Consider the following 22,017-nt stretch of genomic DNA (forward strand, 5'->3'; position numbering starts at 1 on the left):
TACCGGGAAGATGCTGTTGTTGTCGATCTATCTCACGGCCTGTATCCACCGGTTTCTCCTTTTCAGTGAGCATCTTTGTGCCTTCTGTTACTGCGGGACTCGCAGCCTGTTGGGTCAGGGGGAACTGCGAGCGTTCAGCGCCACGCTGCCCGTCGACGATCTCCTCAGATGCAAAGATGGGGAGGAGTCCGTGAACAAGGGCGTTAACGGCGCCGGGTCGGCTGAGCCGCACGCGGCTGGCGAGACCACCTCAGGACAGCAGAAACTTCCCAAGTAAGAGATCGTCTTTGCCTCATTTGGAACTCGGCGGGCTTCGTTCCGTGTTCCCGGTGGGAGCCGTAATGCGCTCTGGCAGCTCGCCAAACCAACAGTTGATTGGCTCGTGTTGCCATGTGATTGGTCAAGGCCAGCCCTTGCCTGTGTCACATGACCTCAGGGGAGGGTGCGCGGGGGGGGGGGGCAAACCCAATTGATTTGTCAGTGAGGTGTGTGAGAGAGGAAAATGTTACGTTAGCGTCCTAATCAGGGGTGAAGTCTGCAAATGTGAAGCCGTTTCTTGAGCCGCAACAGCAAGCGTCTTTGTGTCCATGCCAGATGACAAGATGGCTCTCTTCTCTTCCTCTTCCTCCTGCCCCTCCCACACACATGCACTCTATCCGTTTATCTTTTTATTTTGCTGAATGATGCATATCCTCCTGTGGTCTTCACAAAAAAGAATAAAACTTGAACCTTTGTGTTCAGCGGGTCTGAAAAGAGCGAGGGCGATCCAGACCCGGCAAGTCGATTTTGGGATGAGCTCTCTCGTGTCGGCCTTCCACAAGATCTCAACGTCCGGTCTCTCTTTGAGTCAGGTAGGAGTCGACGTTAATCTTCAGTTGTTTTCTTACCTTTTGTTTCAAATTCGACCTTTTGATGTTTTGCATATGACAGGGCAATGCTGGGCACATCAGAGTTGTGCCTCATGGTCCGAAGGCGTTTGCGAGGGCGAGGGACAATCTCTGCTTAATGTGGACCGAGCCATTGACTCAGGGAGCACAAAGGTGAGTTTGGGCGGGCCATCTTAATGTGTTGGGGAAGGCATGCCTTCCTCACTGAGGCACAGGAAAGCCGACGGATCAGTCTAGCTGCTAAAGGTCAGCTCAGCCCTGTGGCTCTGTCAACTGTGAAATGGAAAAGGTCACGCCACTCGACCGAGGCTGAGCTCTCGTGGCGGCTTAGCTACGTAGCACGCGCAAAGGCACTTTGCTGCGTTTGTGTTTGCCACCTCTCGCTTGTGTAGTCTGTCGCCAAAGCCTTCACTTGAGCGGCTATTCAAGCGCACTTGTGTCACAGATGGAAGAAAAAGTTTAGTGGATTTTGAGTTGATGGACAGACAGTTGAGAACGAGTCAATCTAGCAAATGCAACATTTGACTATTGGGCAGGACAAAGACATGCCTCTTTTTACTCAACCCCAAGTCTCTCTCTCTCTCTCTCTCTCTCGCTCTCTCTCTCGCTCTCTCTCTCGCTCTCTCTCTCGCTCTCTCTCTCGCTCTCTCTCTCTCTCTCTCTCTCTCTCTCTCTCTCTCTCTCCGCCTGCAGCACTGTGCATACTGTAAGCGCCTTGGAGCATCCATTAAGTGCTGTGCTGAAGGATGTACTCAACTCTACCATTACCCCTGTGCTGGGGCAGCAGGGGCCTTTCAGGATATCAGGAGTCTGTCCCTCCTCTGCCCAGAACACATAGATTTGGCCATGCACAAATGTAAGCCACCTTCAACGACATCACCGCCCGTCAACTCCCAACGATTGCCTAGCTCACGTTTGCGTTTTCCTATCCACAGTTGTTGACGATGCAAATTGCGCGTTATGCGACAGCCCGGGGGATCTACTGGACCAACTCTTCTGCACCAGTTGTGGACAGCATTATCACGGGATCTGCCTGGACATGGCCGTGACCCCTCTGAGGAGGGCCGGGTGGCAGTGTCCCGAGTGTAAAGTCTGCCAGACGTGCAAGTGAGTCAGTCAACGGGCCAACTCGGTCATTGATGGCCGTCGTCAAAACAGTCATAGGATTTAATCCCGCCACCTTCTGCAGGAACCCAGGAGAGGACACTAAAATGCTGGTGTGTGACATGTGTGACAAAGGATACCACACGTTCTGCCTGCAACCTGCCATGGATGCTCTGCCAACCAATGGCTGGAGATGTAAGGTAGGTGAAACCTGGCTCCGTGGCGCCGGATTCGGAATTTGCAAATGTCCGAATGGCTCGACTGACTAAGAAAATGTCCTTTGCCCGGTAGAACTGCAGGGTTTGCATCCAGTGCGGAACTCGAACCAGCGGGCTGTGGCACCACACCAGCCTGCTGTGTGAGAGTTGTGTCCAAAACCAGGATCCCGCTCTCAGCTGTCCTTTGTGTGCCTGCATCTTGGACCCTGAGCATCACAAAGACCTTCTCCTCTGCCACACTTGCAAGAGGTACGTTGAAAAACAAGGCTTTCATAGATTCAACACCAATTTCGGTTATTCCAAATGAAAAAAAAAGGTCAATATTGGAGTTGTAACAAGCCATCAAGAAACAAAAAAAAAACAGAAAGACGAAAGCTTCCAAAAGACACAGCTTTTGTCGACTCTTTTCACATTCTTTTCTTAGCACCATTTTTTGATGAGGAAAACGTGTTACAAAACGATAAACAAAACACACAAGCATCAACGGCTTTGCGCTCTTTTCAGATGGCTTCACCTGGACTGTGAGCGTCAGAACTCGGGCCAAACGGAAAACCACCCCAGAGAGGACTTTGTTTGCTCCAACTGCAGGTCTCCCACTGCAGTGTGCGTGCTTCAAGCCGAGGATATGGATACTGGCCCAGAGCTTTGCCCTCAGCCGGCCTCATCGCACACAGACTCCGAGACTGGCTCGCAGCTGGCTCAAAAGCACACGGACCTAGAAACTGGCATTCGCCCGCTTCCTGAAATGCACAATGACCCCAAACCGGAATTACTCGCTGCTCCGTTGCCCTCGGATCCAGAGCCTGCCGAGGATGCCGTCCCGGTGGAAAAGCCAGCTACGTCTGCCCAAGAGCCTGGTGGGTCCCTGTTTCCAGTCATCATAAGATTCTAATCTCTCCTCAAAATGTTGTCCATGTCTTTTTTTTTTTTGGTGACATGACGATCCTGTACCTTCAAATAAGTCTTCACACGTGTGAAGCTTAATTCCATCGTATCAAAAGAGGAACAGCCACGTCTTGGCAGAAGCTCGTGTGCGCCACTGCTCCAGCTTGGCATGCATGTGCTCATCTGAGAGTAATGAACGGCATCGGGATAGATTGGTGTGCTGGGGATGGAGTTGGCGCTGCAACTGCCCACACTGTCTAGACTCCACTGGAGAGCAGAGTTGGCTGCTTGGAACGTACTATTGAATGAATCATTCTTAGGGTTATTTTTCCACGTCTGTGTATTATTTACATGTGGTGCGCTGATGGCGTCTTTAAGCTCAAACCACGTTCTAGAGAGCAACGCTATTAGTGCCTTCTCCGTAATTGTATGAAGACACTTTGGGTTTTCTCCAGGTACTCTGGTTTCCACCCACATTCCAAAAACATAGGTTAATTGAGCACTCTAAATTGGACGCTTGTTTGTCTATGTGCGACTGGCTGGCAACCGGTTCAGGGTGTACCCCGCCTCCTGCCCAAAGTCAGTTGGGATAGGCTCCGGCACACCCGTGACCCTCGTGACCCAAAATGGTTTGAAGTACAATTTCGCTTGCCGTCAATTGCGATGGCCATTATATTTCTTTGTCTGCGTCCGTACAGGCCTTCCTCTAATTGACCATTAGTAAATAAACACCCCCAGTATATGAAGTCATCTTTCCCGGAAGCTTAAGTGCGCCTGACTTTTAAAGGCTTTGCTGTGTTAATCACAGCAGTGTATTTATCTCAACATCACCTCATTCACTGTAGGCCATATAGGATGGTGGTGGGGGGGCAAGCGGAGCATTAATATGAATGAGAGTGTGTGTTCAGCTGGGTCAATAGCTAAGCACCAGAGACTTGGAGGGAGGGCCATCTCCTAAATGACTTTCTGGCATGGGCACCGGATGAGCACCTGCAAGCTGCATAGTCGCAAGTCCAGAGCAACAGGCCCCGGGATGTTGGTTGCCATGGTGACTCCCTTCCTTGGCAGAGATGCATCGCAGGTGCATGCGTGTGGGTGTCGGGATCAGCGTGACATGGGAACTTGTGGGTGGCCCCGTAAGACTAAACTGTGTGTACTGTCTGCCGGTGTATTTCTTTCAATGGGGGTTGCCTCAAAGCCAGGCCTGACTACTTCTATTCATGGCGGGCGGGCGTTGATATCGTTGAGACGGAACCCATCAAATCAAGACACTGAATGGAGGGGGGTGATCATTTGCCTTGTTTTCATTTGGTTTATCCCATCTTTGCTTTGAATCATCACATGACGTACGGTAAGAGTGAGTATTTTGGAAAACAAACCTCCTATTTTTTCTCTCTAGACATCTCCCTGGGGCCAGACATTAAGGGTGAGATGTACAAAGCCACGGAATTCAAACCAGGTTTGTTTTTAATCTTCTGTTCTAATGGCAGATGTGCAAATCGTTTGTTGTAATGGCGGCACCTTTGGTCTTTCAGAAATGAAAGCAGCAGCGAGAAGCCGGGTCATACCTGCGGACGCTCCCGTGGCTCCGCCGACTCTGAGCCAGGAGCGTCTAACGGCGGAGGCACAACCGGCGCAGGAAATCGCTTTACAAATCAAGCCAGCAAATACAGAGACCGCCCCCAAGCAGGGCGCGCTCACCCCCAGCACAAAGGATCTGAAGGCCATCATCTCAACCACCAAAGAACTAAGTACTGTATCAGTACCTCTCACAAATCAACCGATGGAAGTCTCGCTCTCCCAAGCTTTGCGTATGGATGTGGCCATGGCTTCTTTTTTGGAAAGTACCCCTAGAGACCTTAAGGACAGGACGGAGGGCAATTTCCGCCAGGCCTCGGCGTCCCAGGAACTTGACGGGACACCGGAGAAGATGTCACATCTTTCCTTCCCCGGCTTGTCCACGGAGGAGAAAGCACTCAAGACAAGTGTCGAGCAGTTGAGCGAGATGGTCGCCGCTCCTTCCCATTCCGTGGCCCGAGGGATCAACCCAGCGCAGACCTTTGGCGAGCACGGCGTCGGTATCCCCACCACTACCCTTATACCGCTTACGCCCAAGATCGGGATGGGGAAGCCTGCCATCACCAAAAGGAAGTTTTCTCCAGGGAGGCCGCGTGTAAAACAGGTTGGAATCCAAACATCCTGCCAGTGATTTCATTCGATTTTACGTCTGCGTTTTACCCAGCGGAATGTATCATTAGGTATCGAAAACTTTGTGTTTGAGGGTCACTCCAGGCCTCAACTTTATGAATGAAGGTGGATCGGGCGTCTGGTGTTACTTTTTTTTTTTTTTGCTTCCACTGCCAAGAGGGAGAATGATACGCTTACTCTTCGTGACGTGTTGTGATCAAAATCCCGTTCAATTGCCAAAACGTTCACAAAGACTTTTCACCCACCACCTACCTCCCAATGTCATTTGTCCATCTCATCACGTTGGCGTGCCAAACACGTCAGCATATTGAGATGGAGTGTTTGTAGAGCCAAATAAGCACTACTCTCAATATCATCTACCAGTTTGTCTTGTGACACCATCAGCTCATTTTCAAATTTAAAAAAACAAAGTCGCCACACCCCTCATTGAAATGCCAGGTTTTTATACAAACATGCCAATCTGGATCATGTCAGGTCTTCCTTCCTTTCCATGGCGTCTTCATGCATGAAGTGCAATTAACACTGAGCGGCTTTGCAGGTTAACATCTGCACGAGAAAGGCGGCGGCAGCGACATGCATGGGGCCAAAAAAGCCCAAATTGTTCTCTCATCAACTACTACTATTTTTTTTTTTTTGCACGCCGACCGTTTTTTCCCATCTCAAACTTTTGCATAGGTGGATGAATACAGTGGAACCTCCAAAGTTCAAAACATCCAGTTGCTTTATTTGAGTTGAATTTACTAAGTCCATAAACAACCTTCCCAAAGGGGGCAGCACACTTGACTAGCGGTTAGCACGTCCGTCTCACGGTCTAACATGGTTCTCTCAGGTCCTTCCCTAGTTTTGTGTATTTTCCCCAAATGTAGCTCTCTTTGGGTCGTTCCACTGTATTGACTATGTGAAAAAACTCACCGCATCCCATTTTAACATCATTCTTTGTACATTTTGTTTCTTTGCTGGCTTTGTTTTTACGTTGCTGCATTTTTGTCGCCCTCCCTCTCTCTCACCTCCCCTCCTCCCCTGCCTTAGGGTGCATGGAGCCCCCATAGCAGTGTGAGCTCCCCCTTGTCCTGGTCTCCAGACCAGCCAGAGGGGTGGGATGTCCTAAAGACCAGGCAGTACTCTGGCAGCCCCAGCTGGAGCATCAGAGTGGTAAATAAATACCGTGGCCTACGAGATGCTCCACGAGTTACCGTGGTGACCGACAGTCCCCGAGTGTTCCCGAATGTCACTGTGATCTACATGTTTGCCGACGCTACTTCCAAGCGAGCGGCCGCGGCTCTTAGGCCAGCGGCTAAGCAAACACTTTTTCAAAGTGGAAGTGAAGGATATTGACAAAGGGTTTCTTCCCTCGTTCTCAGATCTAGGGCTTGGTGTACGGCAATGCGACCTTTTTATCACAGTTTTACAGAGAGAGTTTGGCAATCACCTTCGGTGATCAATCATTGTTCCCTGTCTCATCTGTCAGCCAAACATCTGTCTTGTTAATTATTTGATTCATGCCCTTTTCAAATTTTGGGTCATCTTTGGTGGTCATTCTTTTGGCTGAAAGTCGAATGGTGTCGTACAGTACAGTACGTCTGGTGACTGTACAGTAAACGGTAAAGGTGTTGGGAAAAAAGCCAAGGGTCACTTTATCAAACTTGACAGTCCCATTGATTTTTTACTTTGAGACTTTCACATTTGACAGGACCAAGACATTTTCTGGCGGTGTGTAAACACTGTTAGAGCACATTTGACCTCATTTTCTAGACCAGCAGTCCAGACGGCAATGTTTGTCTTCCAAGTTTTGGATTAAGATTTCATTCCAAAGATTTGAGGTGTTCTATGCAAATTAGCGCCTTGCCTCTTGCCATGCTAATCAAGATAGTTTCCCGCCCAACTGATGCATTTGCATGAGCAGGGAATCCTGTGTGTTAAAGTTCAAACTTGCCTTACACATAATTGCCATTCCGCCTCTGCACACCTGTGCTAACTGCTCGTCTTGCATGCATGAGTCTGAAAAGGACTTTGATTGTAGTGGCTCAGCGCTGGACAGCCGGCGTGGAAGCTTCTCTTGCTTAATGCACTCTTCAGAATTTCCTGCCGGTTGACTGGCAACCAGTTTTGTGGCCATCTCGCCCCATCAGCTTATGGATGGATGGATGGATGCTCCATATCCTCATCCCGCTGGTTACTTTGCCTCCACAGGGTCGAGGCTCGGCCTTCCCGGGAAGAAGAAGGCCGAGAGGGGCCGGTCTGTCGGGTCGAACCGGACGTGGCAGGGCCAGAGGCAAGAGTGGAGTGTGTCCCAGCATCGTCCCTGGGGTATGTGCTTGAATGTGTAATTGGATTTCAAACCTGAGGGCTGACATTTATTTTTATTTTTATTTTTTTATAAACAATTCCACACGTGTGTTTATGAGGAATTTGTTCTTGTCGTCCCAATAGATCACCGCAATAGAACCGCCGTACCCAATAAAGGAGGAGGAGGAGAATGCCATGCACAACACAGTGGTCATATTTTCCAGCAATGACAGTTTCACACTCAAGCAGGTGTTTGCTTTGTTTATATCAAGTTGATGTAACAGATGCTCTTTACAATGTAGTCAAGTCGTATATATGTAAATGAGCAAATGTGGAAAAAAAAAAAAGAAACTGCTCCTCATGAAGTCTTACCTTCCTTCAGGACATGTGCGTGGTGTGTGGGAGTTTTGGCCTTGGCGCGGAGGGCCGTCTTTTGGCTTGCGCTCAGTGCGGCCAGTGCTACCATCCATTTTGTGTCGGCATAAAGGTACGCTCATTTGATAGCATACCTACTTCACGCAAACGTCTCACCACACTCTTTTCATCCTCAGATCACCAAGGTGGTGCTGAGTAAAGGCTGGCGTTGTTTAGAGTGCACCGTGTGCGAAGCCTGCGGTCAGGCCACCGACCCTGGCCGCTTGCTGCTGTGCGACGACTGTGACATCAGCTACCACACCTACTGCCTCAACCCCCCGTTGCAGAACGTCCCCAAAGACAGCTGGAAGTGCAAATGGCAAGTGATGACGTGGCAATTTTTTCTGGCAGATTTGTCCTCTGTCAGGATACCTGCCGAGATTGACCTCAGTTTGCTTTGCCTCGCGCTCTGCAGGTGTGTGTCGTGTACGCAGTGTGGCGCCACCACGCCGGGCCTGAGGTGTGACTGGCAGAATAATTACACTCAGTGCGCTCCCTGCGCCAGCCTTTCGATGTGTCCCGTCTGCTTCGTCGTCTACAGCGAAGGCACCATTATTGTCCAGTGTCGACAGTGCGACAGGTGCGCGGCCTCTCGGTCGCGTTCGAACAGACAAGCTTTGAAAATGGTGTCTAAACGCGTCGCTTTGTCCGCAGATGGTTTCATGCTTCTTGTCAGGGTCTCCATTCAGAGGAAGATGTTGAGAAGGCTGCAGAGGACTGCTTTGATTGCACAATGTGCCGCAATTTCAAGACTACTAAAGGTAGTGGTTGTTTTCTTTAAATGTGAAAATCCATTGAGGCCCTTTAGCATAAAGATTCACCCCCCCATGTGATATTGTAAAACAACTTTTCTACCGTATGTCTCCTTATATTTGAATATTATTCCTTTTGTGTGTGTTTTGCAGTGTTGACCAAACCCAGAGACACCATTGAGCCTGCTATCATGACACAGATTGTCACCAAAGCAAGAGAAATGGGTCCGTTGCCCACCCACAATAGTTTGGAAAAGATCACGCTGCCTGTCTTCGCTAACATATTCATACAATGATTGAATCCTCTCAGATCTATCCAGGACCTACACCCAGGATGGTGTTTGTTTGACAGAGTCGGGACTTTGTCAGCTCCAGAGCCTATCTGCCACCGCGTCACGGCGCCGGAAGCCCAAGCCCAAGCTCAAACTGAAGATAATCAACCAGAACAGCGTGGCGGTCCTTCAGGCTCCCTTGGACCCTTTCTCTGAACATTCCCGGGACGAGGACATGGAGGATGCCAGAGGTAGCAACTAACTCAGGCTAACGTGTGTTCTATGCAGGTGCCACTCACTGAATTTGAAGATCCTGGAAAGCTTAATTATGTTCAGTAGTGCAGTTGGAGGAAAGAAATGAAAGTTTTACTACGAATTGTTTCTAAAACGAAAGCTGCGCTCGCCTATCTTTACATAACGAAGAAAGGGAGCGCAGAGATTAAAACAGGAAACAGCCACCGCAGAAGTAATGAGCAAATTAAATGAAGTTGATTTCAATCGGGCTAATGTCCTTCCTCTGAGAGGGGTTCAGACGGAATTGACCCCCGGTGCTGTGTTGGGCGTGGCAACTTCTCCACCGCCGGCCTGTCACTCATCATCAGCGTTCTCTTCCTTCAGTGGAGACGGAGCTCCTGGACTGCGAGGGCAAGTCCGACTCCAGCCCGGAGCGGGAGCCCGCGGAAGACGACTCCAAGGGGGTCGACGGCAGCAAGAAGAGGAAGAGGAAACCGTATCGGCCGGGTAGGGCACCTGATTAAAGGAGACAGCTCCTCTGAGGCATGAAATGTTAACAGTACAAGACCGACGCTGCGGTCGTAGCAAGCGGCGTGCTCCCTCCAAGATGCGGGCCTCTCCGACAATGAGGCTGCACACAAAATCCAGCGCTAATAAAAATCTCATTATGATTGTGATGAAAGCAGATTGTCCCCGCTTTAAGTTTCCTACCAAATCTCTTCAAGGCATCGGCGGTTTCATGGTGCGACAGAGAAGCCGACCGGGCCAGGCTCCGGGCAAGGCGAAACGAACCCTCTGTAGAAAAGATTCATCTGGTTCGGCATCTGTGTCGGAGTGTCACATTGGAAAAGATGAAGGTTCGTCTCCCAACACTTTTTTTCCATTTAGGCTAACTAGAAAACCCCACGAAACATTTGTGCTTCTTCTTTTGGTTTTAGTTGGAGGGTGGACAGAAGCGCTGCCCGACACACCCGTGGATGAGACGCCTCCCGGAGCAGAAGTTGCGGAAAAAATTAAAAAACGTTACCGAAAGAAGAAAACCAAACTAGAGGAGGCTTTTCCTACCTACCTTCAGGTATGTCACCTTGGCAAAATGATTTTACTAAATTTTCATTATTTCTCTATTTGATTGGTCAACTTATTCTTGGAACATAATTCCTTTGTCCGGATTGTATTTTAGGATGCGTTTTTATCTCACCCTGGGGAAGCTGGCTGATTCAAAGTGTATTGCGTGGAAATCACTTAAGGATATTTTAAGCACAGTTTTTTTTAAGGAGGCAGAAGGACCTTTCATATCATGCTCTTTAAATGGCCCTCATTTTGGATGTAGTCACCCCTCCCCTTCCCCCAAAAAAATACATTAAAATAAAAAAAAAAAAAGCTAAAAAGGATGTGACTTGTCTCAGGACGATATCTCACTGTCACCTTGTATTGGCCGAAACACAGATAGTATGTGCATAAAGCCACACGAAAGCTGTCAGCGCCGCTCTTTATGCCACCGCAAGTCTGTCAAAGCTTAAGGTCCCAACTCTGCAAAGCACATTTCATTCATTATTGAAACACTAACACATTGGGCTTTTAATGTCCTTGTGCAGCTGGGACCGCCGCCGCTACATGTCTTCTCAGATTGCCGACGATATGTGGCAATAAGTGGTTTTAGCTTTGATAGGCGAGCTGCGTTCTGACCGGTGCTTCCCAAGCCCGTGTTTTCATCGTCCTTGAACGTGCGTTTGAACGATCCCTACGGGGAAGGTGCCTTAGCGACGGTGATGTCAAGAGATGTAGCGGGACGGTTCTTGAAGAGCGCCTTTGCCTTGTCGTCCACAGGAGGCGTTCTTTGGAAAGGACCTCCTGGATAAGAGCAAACAGAGCAGACAGCAAGGGGGGGAGTCCGGAATGATGGAAGAAGGGCAGAGTCAGCTGGAGAGGAAGCGCCTCGCCGCCGGCTACCTGAACTCTTCGGCCGACCCTCTGCTCAGCGCCCCTGCTACGTGCCTCCCCAGCGGAGCGCTTGCTGAGCGTACGTACAACATGCTCGTGCCATTGGGCGATTCAGCTTAACCCGTGCGGCTCATCTTCCAGACAATTTGAAAATTAACTTGAATGGCCGACTTCCAGCATCTTGCAAAAGCCAGATCCCGACATTTATTTTGTCATTCATTCCACCTCTATTGTGATTTTTGTGACAATCACGTTTCACAACAATGTTTTCGTGACCAATATGGCTCCTTTCTTCAAATTTCTTTTTTTTTTTTTCGGTCCTACTCCTGAAACAGACTTTCTTCAGAGTTTAATCAAATGTACACGTTTGTCTGTTCCAAACAAAAACAAGATGTAACAATACAATTTGTGATTGTTACACAAACAAAAACCCTCCAAGGTTGTTGCATTGTTACATTTTTTTGTTCTGCGGGTGCCACATCTCATGTCACCATCATCATCCTTTATAGTTTGTGACATTTGTTTTTCTTGTTTTTTTTTTTTGTTCTCCTTCCTCTCCCTCCATTCACAGAAACGTCTGAGGAGCCATTAGTTGATCTGTCTGATGTTTTGAATACTGATGCAGACATCTTGGGAATGCTCGGAAAGCCAAGCGGTGACTCTGGTGCGTCTTTAATTCTATAGGCAGTGGCAGGAATGACAAATCCGTTAAGTTTTGATTTCAAGACGCCTTAAGCCGCAAAAAGAAGTCTCTGCTTTTTTTTTTTTTTTTTTTTTTGGTCCATCTTTGATTTTATCCTTGTTTGTATTGTCCAAATCATATTTTGTCCTTTTAAGTTGTTTTTCCACTCATGTTATCTGGTTTTGGGTTCTTTTAGGTCTTGATTTTTGCTCCTTCCAGGTTGATGGCTCACCACCTCCTTTTGGTAAGGGTCGGTTCACTGGTCTACTCGCCCCCCTCGCTTCAATGCCCATCTTGTTTTCTTACACTTTCTGTCTCTCTGATGTTGCATGTAAGGTTGCTTGTTTTTTCCCCCCCACTTCTTGGATTGCTCTAACAGTGTGTAGTTTTCCTCCAAATGTGTCTTTAACCTTTTGTGTGCTCCCTTTTATGCCTTAATGCAATGCATACATAAGCCATCAAAACTTTGGCCAATGAATTCATCGTTAAGTTTACTCGGATTTCCTATTCCATGAAATTCATAACAAGTATCCTTACTCTACATTACTCATCCTACGTTTACACATAATAATAAAAAAATGCGTCACAATTGCTAACAAAATGTAGTTAGAAAGAGATTTATTAGTCTGGGTTTCTTGTTTTTATTTGTTAGGGAGCGTATGTATGTAATGTCACTTCTTCTAACTCTGTGTTGCTTTTCCAACAAAAATAACAAACCAAATGAGTGGCCGCATCGGAGCCTCCTCGTGAGTTGATTCCGGCCCACGGGCTGCATGTTTGACACCCTGGTGTCTGTTTGTTTCCACAGCCGGTCTGGACGTGGGGCCCCTCACAGAGAGTTCCCCAGCACCGCCCCACTCGCAGGCCGATCGCAGGACACCTCGAAGCCTTCCAGAAGAACCCTTGGATGGCATTCTTAGTCCAGAGTTAGACAAGATGGTCACCGACGGTGAGTATGGGACATCATTTGCCATATGGAGACAAAGAACAAGCTCTTCATGCCCATACATTGAAATATTCAAAAATATCTTTCTTTACTTTTTCAGAATCAATCCTCAGCAAACTGTACAAAATCCCAGGTTTGTCATTTGATCAGATTTGATGCAACGTTTGTCATTATCAATTCTTTCTTTAAGCAGGCTTACAGAGTTTTGTGCTGTTCCCATTTTACAGAGCTGGAGGGCAAGGATGTAGAAGATCTCTTCACGGCCGTCCTCAGCCCCAGCACAAGCCAACCTCTGCCGCCACAGTTGCCTCATCCTCCAGGTCCGGGGCCCCTCCCTACCACACCTGGCACTTGTATCCCTCATCCCAACACAGGTACAATGTTTCTTACATTCACGTGTCTATTTTTGAATGTTTCCATGCATGATTTCCTCTGCCTGCAGGCAATCCAATGTTTCCAAGGATGCCAATGATCAACGGAATGATGGGTCCAGGCTACCGTTTCCCTTCCAATTCAGGAGCAGGGCCTTTAATCCCGGAAAATTTCTCCCCCCTCAACCGTATGCCTTTCAGTGACAATCCCAGGTAATGCTTGTTTTGCATGATGCTTGCAAATATCTGCACACATTTGTTTTTCCTTATTTGAAAGTGTTCTATTTGCCTTTGCAGGGATAGAAAATTTTGTCAAATGCCTCGAGAAGCAGTCGGTCCATGGCCGTCCCCTGCCCATGGCCCCGGCCCCACACCACCTGGATCGCTGCCTGAGGGGGAAACTGAAGCCATGTCCAATGCCCAAAGGAGTACGCTCAAGTGGGAGAAGGAGGAGACACTCGGGGAGCTTGCTACTGTAGCGCCTGTCCTTTACACCAACATCAATTTTCCTAACCTCAAAGAGGAATTCCCAGGTTGGAGCATGACACCCATAGTTTATTTTGACATCAAAGTACAATGTAACTGTGGATTTTAATTGTCGGTTTCTGCTCGACAGACTGGTCCACCAGAGTAAAGCAAATTGCAAAACTGTGGAGGAAAGCTAGTTCACAAGACAGGGCCCCTTATGTGGTAAGCTCATTCATACTTTGAGAATATCGCACCCCCCTGAAAGCACCGCGAACCGAGTGTAAGCCCCCGCGTTTCACTTTTAGTGCCACGTTAACACACTTGTGTAATGCGTGGGGCCTCTTGCCAGCACAGATTAAAATCTGGCCATTCCAACACAAACTAATTAATATTGGCACCCTTGCTCAGTGCACCAAGGCCAAAACGATGAGGCACAAGTGTTTGAAGTTACTAAAACTTAAGTCGGAGTTGAAAAATATTCAATATGATATATCATGATGTTTAATAATTATGAGAATGTTTTTTATTTTAAATTTACCATTGCTGGAGTTGGGTTTTGGCATCTGTCTACGATATATACACCTTGTCTTGATCATGTGTATCCATGTGCCTTTCAGCAAAAGGCAAGAGATAACCGAGCCGCCCTGCGCATCAACAAAGTCCAGATGTCCAATGAGACAGTGAAGAGGCACCATCCACAACATCCACAGCCCCCTGAGGTGTTTGATCCCAACATACCACTAGACACAGAACTGCTGTTTAAAGACCCTTTGAAACCAAAAGAGTCAGAGCATGAACAAGAGTGGAAGTTTAGACAGGTAAGAGGGTATGCAATTAAGTCAGGGCAGCAGCAGGTCCACTTAATATTAAGACATCTAAGAGGTGCTTTAGTAAAAGCTCCCAAAACAACTGCATTATCCCTCCGCATTAACCCCGATGACATTGGCGGTTAGTAGGCCCAGTTCACTTTTTTTTGCATGAGACTGGCAAACGGCGCACGTGTTGCCGCCGACATACCGTCTAACGCCGAACACTTTGTTTTGCTTCTTCGACAGCAAATGAGGCAGAAAAGCAAACAGCAAGCCAAAATCGAAGCCACTCAGAAACTGGAGCAAGTGAAGAACGAGCAACTGCAACAGCAACAGCAGCTGCAACAAGGCAACGTGCAGACTGACGGAGACGGCAGCAACAGCGGGAACCAGAGCCCGGCCTCGCTGCCAAGCAACGGAAGCACATCCCCAATGCAGCAGCAGCAGCTCGTCGCTAAAGACGGCTTTGCGCGGCCGCAGTTACCCGGGACGCCGACGTCGGGTTCTTCGGATGATGTGTTTTTACGACCCCCTCCTCCGCCTCCCTCCGGCTCGTCTTCCCAGCCTCAGTCGCCGCAGGTTTTTTCACCTGGCTCCTCTGGCTCCAGACCTTCCTCTCCGTGGGACCCATATGGCAAGATGGTAGGGACTCCAAGACCCCCGACTGCGTGTCGTCGAATGCCTATGGAATCTGGTAAATCGCCCACGTCCCTGATGGAACAGCAGGACCGAGGGAGGCCTTCCCCTGCTCACGACAGCTTTGGTTCTCCGACGTCAATGAGCAACGATCCGTATGCCAAACCTCCTGACACTCCAAGGCCATCTGGAGAAATGGACACGTTCCTGAAGCCCATGGGGCCACCCAGGACCAGCCACGCTGCTCAGGGAAGACCCCCCATGGGCTCGCCGGGCAGAGATCCATACTCTCGGCCCATGATAAGAAACGAGGCTTATCAACGCATGGCTCAGAACAGGATGATCTTGTCCGACCCTTACTCCAGACCTCTACTGACACCCATCCCTGGAAGTAATGAGTCGGGCTCTGTCCCGCTGTTCAAGACGCCAATGCCCCCTCCGCAGACTCATGAAGCGCTGTACCGAGCGGGTCAACATCCCGCAGATAGATTTGCCCAGAATCAACAGATTGACCCCTACGCGCAGCCCCCGCACACCCCGAGACCATCTGCAAACGACAACTTTGCCAGTCCCCCTCGAATGGGCCAACATCAAGCTCAAGCACACCCGTTCGTTCAGCAAGGACAAATGGCTCCAATGTCTCGAAATCCTTATTCCCACGCGCCTTCCACTCCGAGGCCGGACCACTTCACTTACGACCCCTTTTCGCAACCTGGCAGTTCAGGTAACCACCGGCCCGAACCCAATGCTCAGGCACGTCCATTTTTTGAGCCTTATGCCAGACCACCCGGCACCCCGCGTCCACACGACAATTATAATCAACCATCAAACACCCCTAGCCCGTCTTCAGATCCTTACTCGCACGCTCCCCCCACCCCTCACCCTGGCGGACTCAATCAGTTCCCCCACCAGAGGATGTCACCTTCCCACTCTGTGGACCCTTATGCTCAGCCACCGGGCACGCCCCGACCTGCTGCCGTGGAGAGGTTTTCAAAGTCACCAGGCACTAGTCAAGGGCCACTTGAGACATTTCCTAATGCATCTGGCCCGTCCCGACCAGGAAGTAATGACATGTTTTCCCAGGTCGGCAACCCCCGCACAATGGTAAATGACTATGGCCAGTCTCCTGGCACATTGCATCCTGGGCCTGATAGACAAGGATTAAGGCCAGGATCTTTGGAAACTCAGGACTCATTCTCTGCCCCTCAAGGCAGGCTTCAGGAACATTTCCCTCATGCAGGCTCACAAACACCCAAGCATCCTTGTGATGATGGATTTACCCGGTCACCCTCCAGAAGACATGGTCAGACGCCAGGTCATGACCCGTTTGAACAAGCCCCTATGACCCCTCGTCAACAGTCGGAGAAGATGGAAGTTAAAGATCAGTCAAGTCTGGGGAACAATGCGTTTGTCCCTCCAGACCCGAGCCAGCTACCTAACAATCCCCAAATGGCTGCTGTGTCCTCTGACGCCCAGGTTGCTATGGCTGAAAATGAAGAGAGACTCAGACAGGTGCATAATCGTGTTCTTATCATCGGCTACTACTGTCTTGATGATGTCCTTGCTCAGTTTGTTTTATTTCTTGCCACTGTCTCCGTCCCCTCATTTTTTAGTGTTTTCATTTCTTAGAACAATCATGTTTTCACAAGCCATCTAGTGCTGTGTTTTGGTGAAGGATCTAGCAAAGCCTTGCTTATTTCTAAGACTTTCCATATTGCTGTGCTTTTGTTTTGCAGCGGCAACGAATCCGAGAACTAATCCTGAAGCAGCAGCAACAAAGGAGTGCTATTCGACAAGAGAGGTGCCCTCAAGAGCCTCCTGGCAACTTGGCTCCTAGACCACCACGACCGTGGCCTCAGGAAGACCCTGGACAACAGCGGGACGTGTTCAACCGACCTCCTCCACCTTATCCTGGACAAGGACCCATGAGAGGGCCAATGAGGTTTCCTGGACCTTTTCCAGCAGGACACGAAGGACAAATACCTCGGGGCCCGCACCCCGGAGATCTGAATTTGAGACACCAGGGACCGAGGTGTGTTCAGCTTCAATGTTGACTTTTTGTCTAGTTTTATCTCACAATTGATGACTAGCTGGCCTTGTACTCACATATTCCTATCCCGTCGTAGGTTTTCCTTTCCGGCCGGTGCTCTCGGACCGCATTCGGCCCAAGAACTGTTTCCCCGCGGACAGCATCCGACGCAGGACGTTCCTCCTCAGATGAGACGATCCATGTCTGCAGAAATGGCGAAGGGCGTCGGTGGTAATCCCATGGGTCTGCCCCAACACTTTCCACCGCACGGTATGCCCGTACAGCAGCACAACATTATGGGTCAGCCCTTCATCGAACTGCGGCACAGAGCAGAAAGAGGAGAAAACAGGCCACGCATGACATTTCCACCGGTTGCTATGCAAGGATGCACCATGGATGCCAACATCCAAGCTCAAAGGCCACAAGGCTTTCCAGGAACTCCAGATAACCGCTTTCCATTAATTCAGGGGCCCAGGATGTTGGATCCAATGGCCAGCCAGTCTGGAAATGCACCCCTTTCCGCCAGTATGGACAATCTTCATCAGCAGTCCCAAATGTCAGCCAACAGCACACTCAAACAATCTCCTTTGATGAGATCCATGAGCCAGCCTGCTCCAAATGAGACCCAGAACATGTCCGCGTCCATCATCCTGTCTGCTCCCCCTGCTGGCCAGAATGATACCGTGGCCAGCGGTGAAACGGGAGAGGAGAAACTGGATGTGGAGGAGTCTGCAGTGAAAGATCTGGAAGATGTGGAGGTGAAAGACTTGGTGGATGCTGACTTGGAAAACCTTAATTTGGATCCTGAAGATGGCAAAGACCTAGACCTCGAGACAAACGACCTGCACCTGGATGACTTCCTGACATCTGGCAAATTTGACATCATTGCTTATACAGACCCCGATCTCGATGACATCAAAAAAGACATGTTCAACGAGGAACTGGATCTCAGCGATCCTATGGATGACGGCGCTGACCCTGGCGAGATGAACAAAAACCTGGAGCCCAGTCAAAGTTCGGCGCCGGAGATGAGGGAGGCTACGGGCGCGAAATCATCAGCGGAGGTCAAGCTCGACACTCCTGAGAGACAGGACTCTACCCCTTTGGTCCACGGGAAGGAAATTAAAACAGAGGTCAAAGACTGTCAGAAATCCCCCCAAATCTCAGCAAGCCAGCAAGAAGCCCTCTCTGACTCTACCCCTGTCCTGTCCAGTTTACTCGTTAAGCAGCAGCCTGAAGAGCAGTCGTTAAACCCAATGGTTGAATCTGTCACTCACCGAGTCACCGAAAGTGAGCACGCCGCCCCTCATGGGAATCAGACAATAGCCAGCACCACTGGAGCCGCAGAGTCTTCCATAAGCGCTTTTGGGGACGACCAGCAGGTTTTGAACCAGGCCTTGCACGGCCAACACCGCCCACTTCTGCTGGAGGAGCAGCCGCTCCTTTTGCAGGACCTCTTAGATCAGGAGAAGCAAGAGCAGCAGCAGCAGAGGCAGATGCAGGCCATGATACGACAGCGTTCCAGTGACTCTTTCTTCCCCAACATTGGTAGTTTTTTTCCCGCCCTTTGGTTGAAGGTGCATCTCAATAAGTTTGATCCATTTAGCATTAAACCTGTAGGAACATCATTTCGGATGGTCAACTTGCGTCTTTAAAATGATGTTAATTTCAAATCATTTGATTGATACTATTTCCTGATGGTGAATTTATTGAGATGCACCTCCACAGGCGTACATTCATTGATTAAATGTTGAACTAACAATTTCTAATGGTTGTGATTTGTCATTGTCAAGATTTCGACGCGATTACTGACCCAATCATGAAAGCCAAGATGGTTGCGCTGAAAGGCATCAACAAAGTCATGGTTCAAAACAACATTGGAATGGCTCCGATAGTCATGAACAGGTAAGAATTGGTTTTTGTTGTTTTTCTACATATGCCTGAGACTGCACACGTAGACTAACAAGGTCATTTATTTAATCAAGTTGCCAAAAGAAAAAAAAAACCTTTTTTCATTGGCAGGTTGGCCCTAACTTGTGTTAGCTGTGACCAAATTCATCGATTATTTTTGTCTCGATGTCTCACAGGTTTCCATCTGGGCCTGTAGCACCTGTTCCTGAAAGCACGCCACTTCCCCCGCAAGTTGTAGGACAGGTAAATCTAATGTTTGAAGAAGAAAAAAAAAAGCCACCTGTTATGCATAAACGATGCACCGGACCTTCAAATATCTCCTCTTCCACCAGGATGGCAGATTGACACAAGTACAACGACCAAATCCTCCTAATTTTGGACCGGGATTTGTCAGTAAGTTCTCCATCAGAGGCATTTGCATCATGTCCTATTGCACCAGGCATTGCTAACAAACAATGCCCGTCTTCTTTCAGACAATAATCAAAGGGCACGGTATGAGGAGTGGCTACAGGAGACTCAGCGACTACTTCAAATGCAGCAGAAGTTTCTGGAGGAGAAGATCGGAGCTCACAGGAAGTCAAAGAAAGCTTTGTCTGCCAAGCAGAGAACGGCCAAGAAGGCGGGGAGAGAGTTCCCTGAGGAGGACGCTGAGCAGCTCAAGCATGTCACAGAGCAACAGGGCGTAGTGCAGAAACAACTAGAGCTGGTAAGAAGACGTCTGGCGCCTTCACTCAATGTTCAACCTTATGCCCCCTTGATTAAAAAAAAAATAATAATAAATGTCTGCCTTAACTGTCATTTCTGTAAAACAAAATGGTGTTTATGTTTTAGATCCGCAAGCAACAAAAAGAGCACGCTGAACTCATTGAGGAATACAGAGTGAAACAGCAACAAAATAACCTGACACCCTTAATGCATCCAGTGCCCGGTCCCGGTGGGCCAGCCCTGGTCCAGCCTCAGGTGAACCCCGTGATGCAAATGCCAATTCACTCTGGGCCGCCAAACGCTGCCGCCCCTCCACGAATGCCCAACCCGCCACCGGGCTGGCACCCCGGCACTCCCGGTCCCATGGGAGGGCCCGGCATGCCGCCCATCATGCCCCCGCAGGTGCAACCCCATCAGATGCCCATGGGCGCCATGCTCCAACACTCCCAAATGCCAGCGGAGGCCCAAATGGCAGCAGCTCCTCCCAAAGCCATACAGGCGGGCGGTGTGAAATTCGATGATAACAATCCATTCAGCGAGGGCTTCCAGGAGCGCGAGAGGCGCGAGAGACTCCGGGAGCAGCAGGAGAGACAGCGGGTGCAGCTCATGCAGGAAGTTGAACGGCAGAGGGCCTTGAAACACCGCATGGAAATGGAGCAACAAGCTATGCTGGGGTCAGACGGGAGCATGGCACCGTTGGCTCAGATGCCCTTTTTTAACTCGGAGCTGCCGCAGGAGTTCATGCAGCCTCAGAGGCTTCCTGTGCAGCAGCAGCCGCCGCCGCAGCAGCAGCACGCGGCTGTCTTCCCCCAGCAGCAAGGCATGTGCTCATCAAGTGGCACCTTCATGCAAGGGGAACGCAGGCCCATGATGGGAAACGGGATGGTGCCTCCGGAAATGGGACCCGCCTTGGGACCCGATAACCTCGGCCTGCCGGCGACCAACTTTGCGCAGGGTCAGCCCAGACCTCCCCGTCAGTTCGGTGGAGCAGGAATGATGCTGCCGATGCCGGGCGACGCGCCGCCTTTCGCCGGCGACTCGGCCACACCTCTCCCATCCAACTTCCCTGGATCGGGTCAATCGTTAATCCAGCTGTACTCCAACATCATACCAGATGAGAAAGGGAAGAAGAAAAGAACGCGCAAAAAGAAGAAAGACGACGACGTGGACTCCATCAAGACGCCTTCGACGCCGCACTCGGACCTCACCGCCCCTCTGACGCCGAGCGTCTCCGACACCTCGTCGACGCCGACCAGGAACCCGCATCTCTTTGGGGAACACGACCTGTCCAGATCCCCGCTTGGATGTTCTACTCCAGGTCACTCTGAGCTCGAGAGGCAACTTTCCGGAGGACAAGCTGTACTTTTACCCGACGCGGCCAGAGCGCAGGCTCAGGAGCATGAAAGGATCCTCAGCAACATCAAATTGGAGCAGACGGACAGCAGCGACTGTCACGGAGCACGAGACGGGCCCGAGATGAGCTCCGTCAAGGAGGAGGGCGGCGGCAAAGGGGGTGCCTCACCCTTCCCTGCCGGCCAGAGTCCAAACAAGGGCGAAGCTGGCAACGAGCTTCTCAAGCACCTACTGAAGAACAAGAGTGCGACTCCGCCCGAGTTCTCCCAGCAGCCGTCGGAGGAGAGCATGCGATCAGAGGAAGAGGAACCCGCCGACTGCAAAGCCCTCCTCCTCAGGCAGAGCTCTGTGGACAGCAACGGGGTGAGTCTTTTGGTTCTTTTGTGTGGGTGGACGGCCAGCCGAGTGAGTCATGCGGAAACTAAAACAAACGGGCCAGATGTAAGTGAGCCCTCCCTTCCATTCAAAGTCGGCAAAGGCCCGATGGACGGATGTCTCTAAAACATGACCCTGAGAGAATGGTCTCTTGAAGTTGTATGATGACTCATCGGATAATTGTAATGACGCCCTCCGAACGCCTGTTCCTGAATGACTCACGAAAGCTCAAGTATCCGTTAAAGTCACAAAAGAATATGAACGTTTGCGCTCTGTAACATCTTTTGCATCCTCAGGCCTACTCCGATGGCCCTCTGGACTTTCAAGGGCCGATCTTCAATGAACAGGAGAAGAAGAAAGGAAGGAATAGAAGGAACCCAAAAGGAGGGGAGAAACCTCCCTCTCGCTACAAGAAGAGGAAGAAGGAAGGGGATGAGAGGACGCTGATGCACTCCGGCCCTGACACGGTCATGAACCAAATAAAACAGGTGAGACGATATGGCCGAGAAGATGAAGATATGGAAATCGTCT

The 22,017-nt window shown here is 49.8% G+C and overlaps 1 protein-coding gene across 8 annotated transcripts in view; it reads left to right on the forward strand.

Annotated features, from left to right (window-relative positions):
* Positions 1-22,017, forward strand: part of kmt2cb (lysine (K)-specific methyltransferase 2Cb) — a 36,321-nt gene that overhangs the window by 7,350 nt on the left and 6,954 nt on the right. For 5 of the 8 annotated variants that reach the window (XM_088395999.1, XM_088395998.1, XM_088395997.1 and 2 more), the window contains 41 exons: positions 67-273; positions 742-851; positions 931-1,040; positions 1,581-1,743; positions 1,823-1,994; positions 2,077-2,191; positions 2,283-2,458; positions 2,714-3,066; positions 4,494-4,553; positions 4,630-5,276; positions 6,332-6,454; positions 7,493-7,609; positions 7,733-7,837; positions 7,971-8,075; positions 8,140-8,321; positions 8,418-8,582; positions 8,657-8,763; positions 8,908-8,979; positions 9,065-9,277; positions 9,645-9,767; positions 9,986-10,117; positions 10,199-10,335; positions 11,088-11,280; positions 11,773-11,865; positions 12,080-12,127; positions 12,692-12,832; positions 12,930-12,962; positions 13,057-13,203; positions 13,272-13,413; positions 13,498-13,733; positions 13,817-13,890; positions 14,286-14,486; positions 14,724-16,625; positions 16,850-17,145; positions 17,240-18,690; positions 18,936-19,047; positions 19,230-19,296; positions 19,386-19,446; positions 19,527-19,759; positions 19,885-21,474; positions 21,783-21,974. In XM_088395999.1, coding sequence (XP_088252125.1) covers positions 67-273; positions 742-851; positions 931-1,040; positions 1,581-1,743; positions 1,823-1,994; positions 2,077-2,191; positions 2,283-2,458; positions 2,714-3,066; positions 4,494-4,553; positions 4,630-5,276; positions 6,332-6,454; positions 7,493-7,609; positions 7,733-7,837; positions 7,971-8,075; positions 8,140-8,321; positions 8,418-8,582; positions 8,657-8,763; positions 8,908-8,979; positions 9,065-9,277; positions 9,645-9,767; positions 9,986-10,117; positions 10,199-10,335; positions 11,088-11,280; positions 11,773-11,865; positions 12,080-12,127; positions 12,692-12,832; positions 12,930-12,962; positions 13,057-13,203; positions 13,272-13,413; positions 13,498-13,733; positions 13,817-13,890; positions 14,286-14,486; positions 14,724-16,625; positions 16,850-17,145; positions 17,240-18,690; positions 18,936-19,047; positions 19,230-19,296; positions 19,386-19,446; positions 19,527-19,759; positions 19,885-21,474; positions 21,783-21,974 — 10,906 coding nt within the window. The remainder of the gene's footprint in view (positions 1-66; positions 274-741; positions 852-930; positions 1,041-1,580; positions 1,744-1,822; positions 1,995-2,076; positions 2,192-2,282; positions 2,459-2,713; positions 3,067-4,493; positions 4,554-4,629; positions 5,277-6,331; positions 6,455-7,492; positions 7,610-7,732; positions 7,838-7,970; positions 8,076-8,139; positions 8,322-8,417; positions 8,583-8,656; positions 8,764-8,907; positions 8,980-9,064; positions 9,278-9,644; positions 9,768-9,985; positions 10,118-10,198; positions 10,336-11,087; positions 11,281-11,772; positions 11,866-12,079; positions 12,128-12,691; positions 12,833-12,929; positions 12,963-13,056; positions 13,204-13,271; positions 13,414-13,497; positions 13,734-13,816; positions 13,891-14,285; positions 14,487-14,723; positions 16,626-16,849; positions 17,146-17,239; positions 18,691-18,935; positions 19,048-19,229; positions 19,297-19,385; positions 19,447-19,526; positions 19,760-19,884; positions 21,475-21,782; positions 21,975-22,017) is intronic. The other 3 variants (XM_088396000.1, XM_088396001.1, XM_088396002.1) reach the window with 3 other exon arrangements.

Source organism: Syngnathus floridae, chromosome 14 (assembly GCF_059516105.1).
Source record: "Syngnathus floridae isolate MCC-2025c chromosome 14, RoL_Sflo_1.0, whole genome shotgun sequence".
Lineage (NCBI taxonomy): Eukaryota > Metazoa > Chordata > Actinopteri > Syngnathiformes > Syngnathidae > Syngnathus > Syngnathus floridae.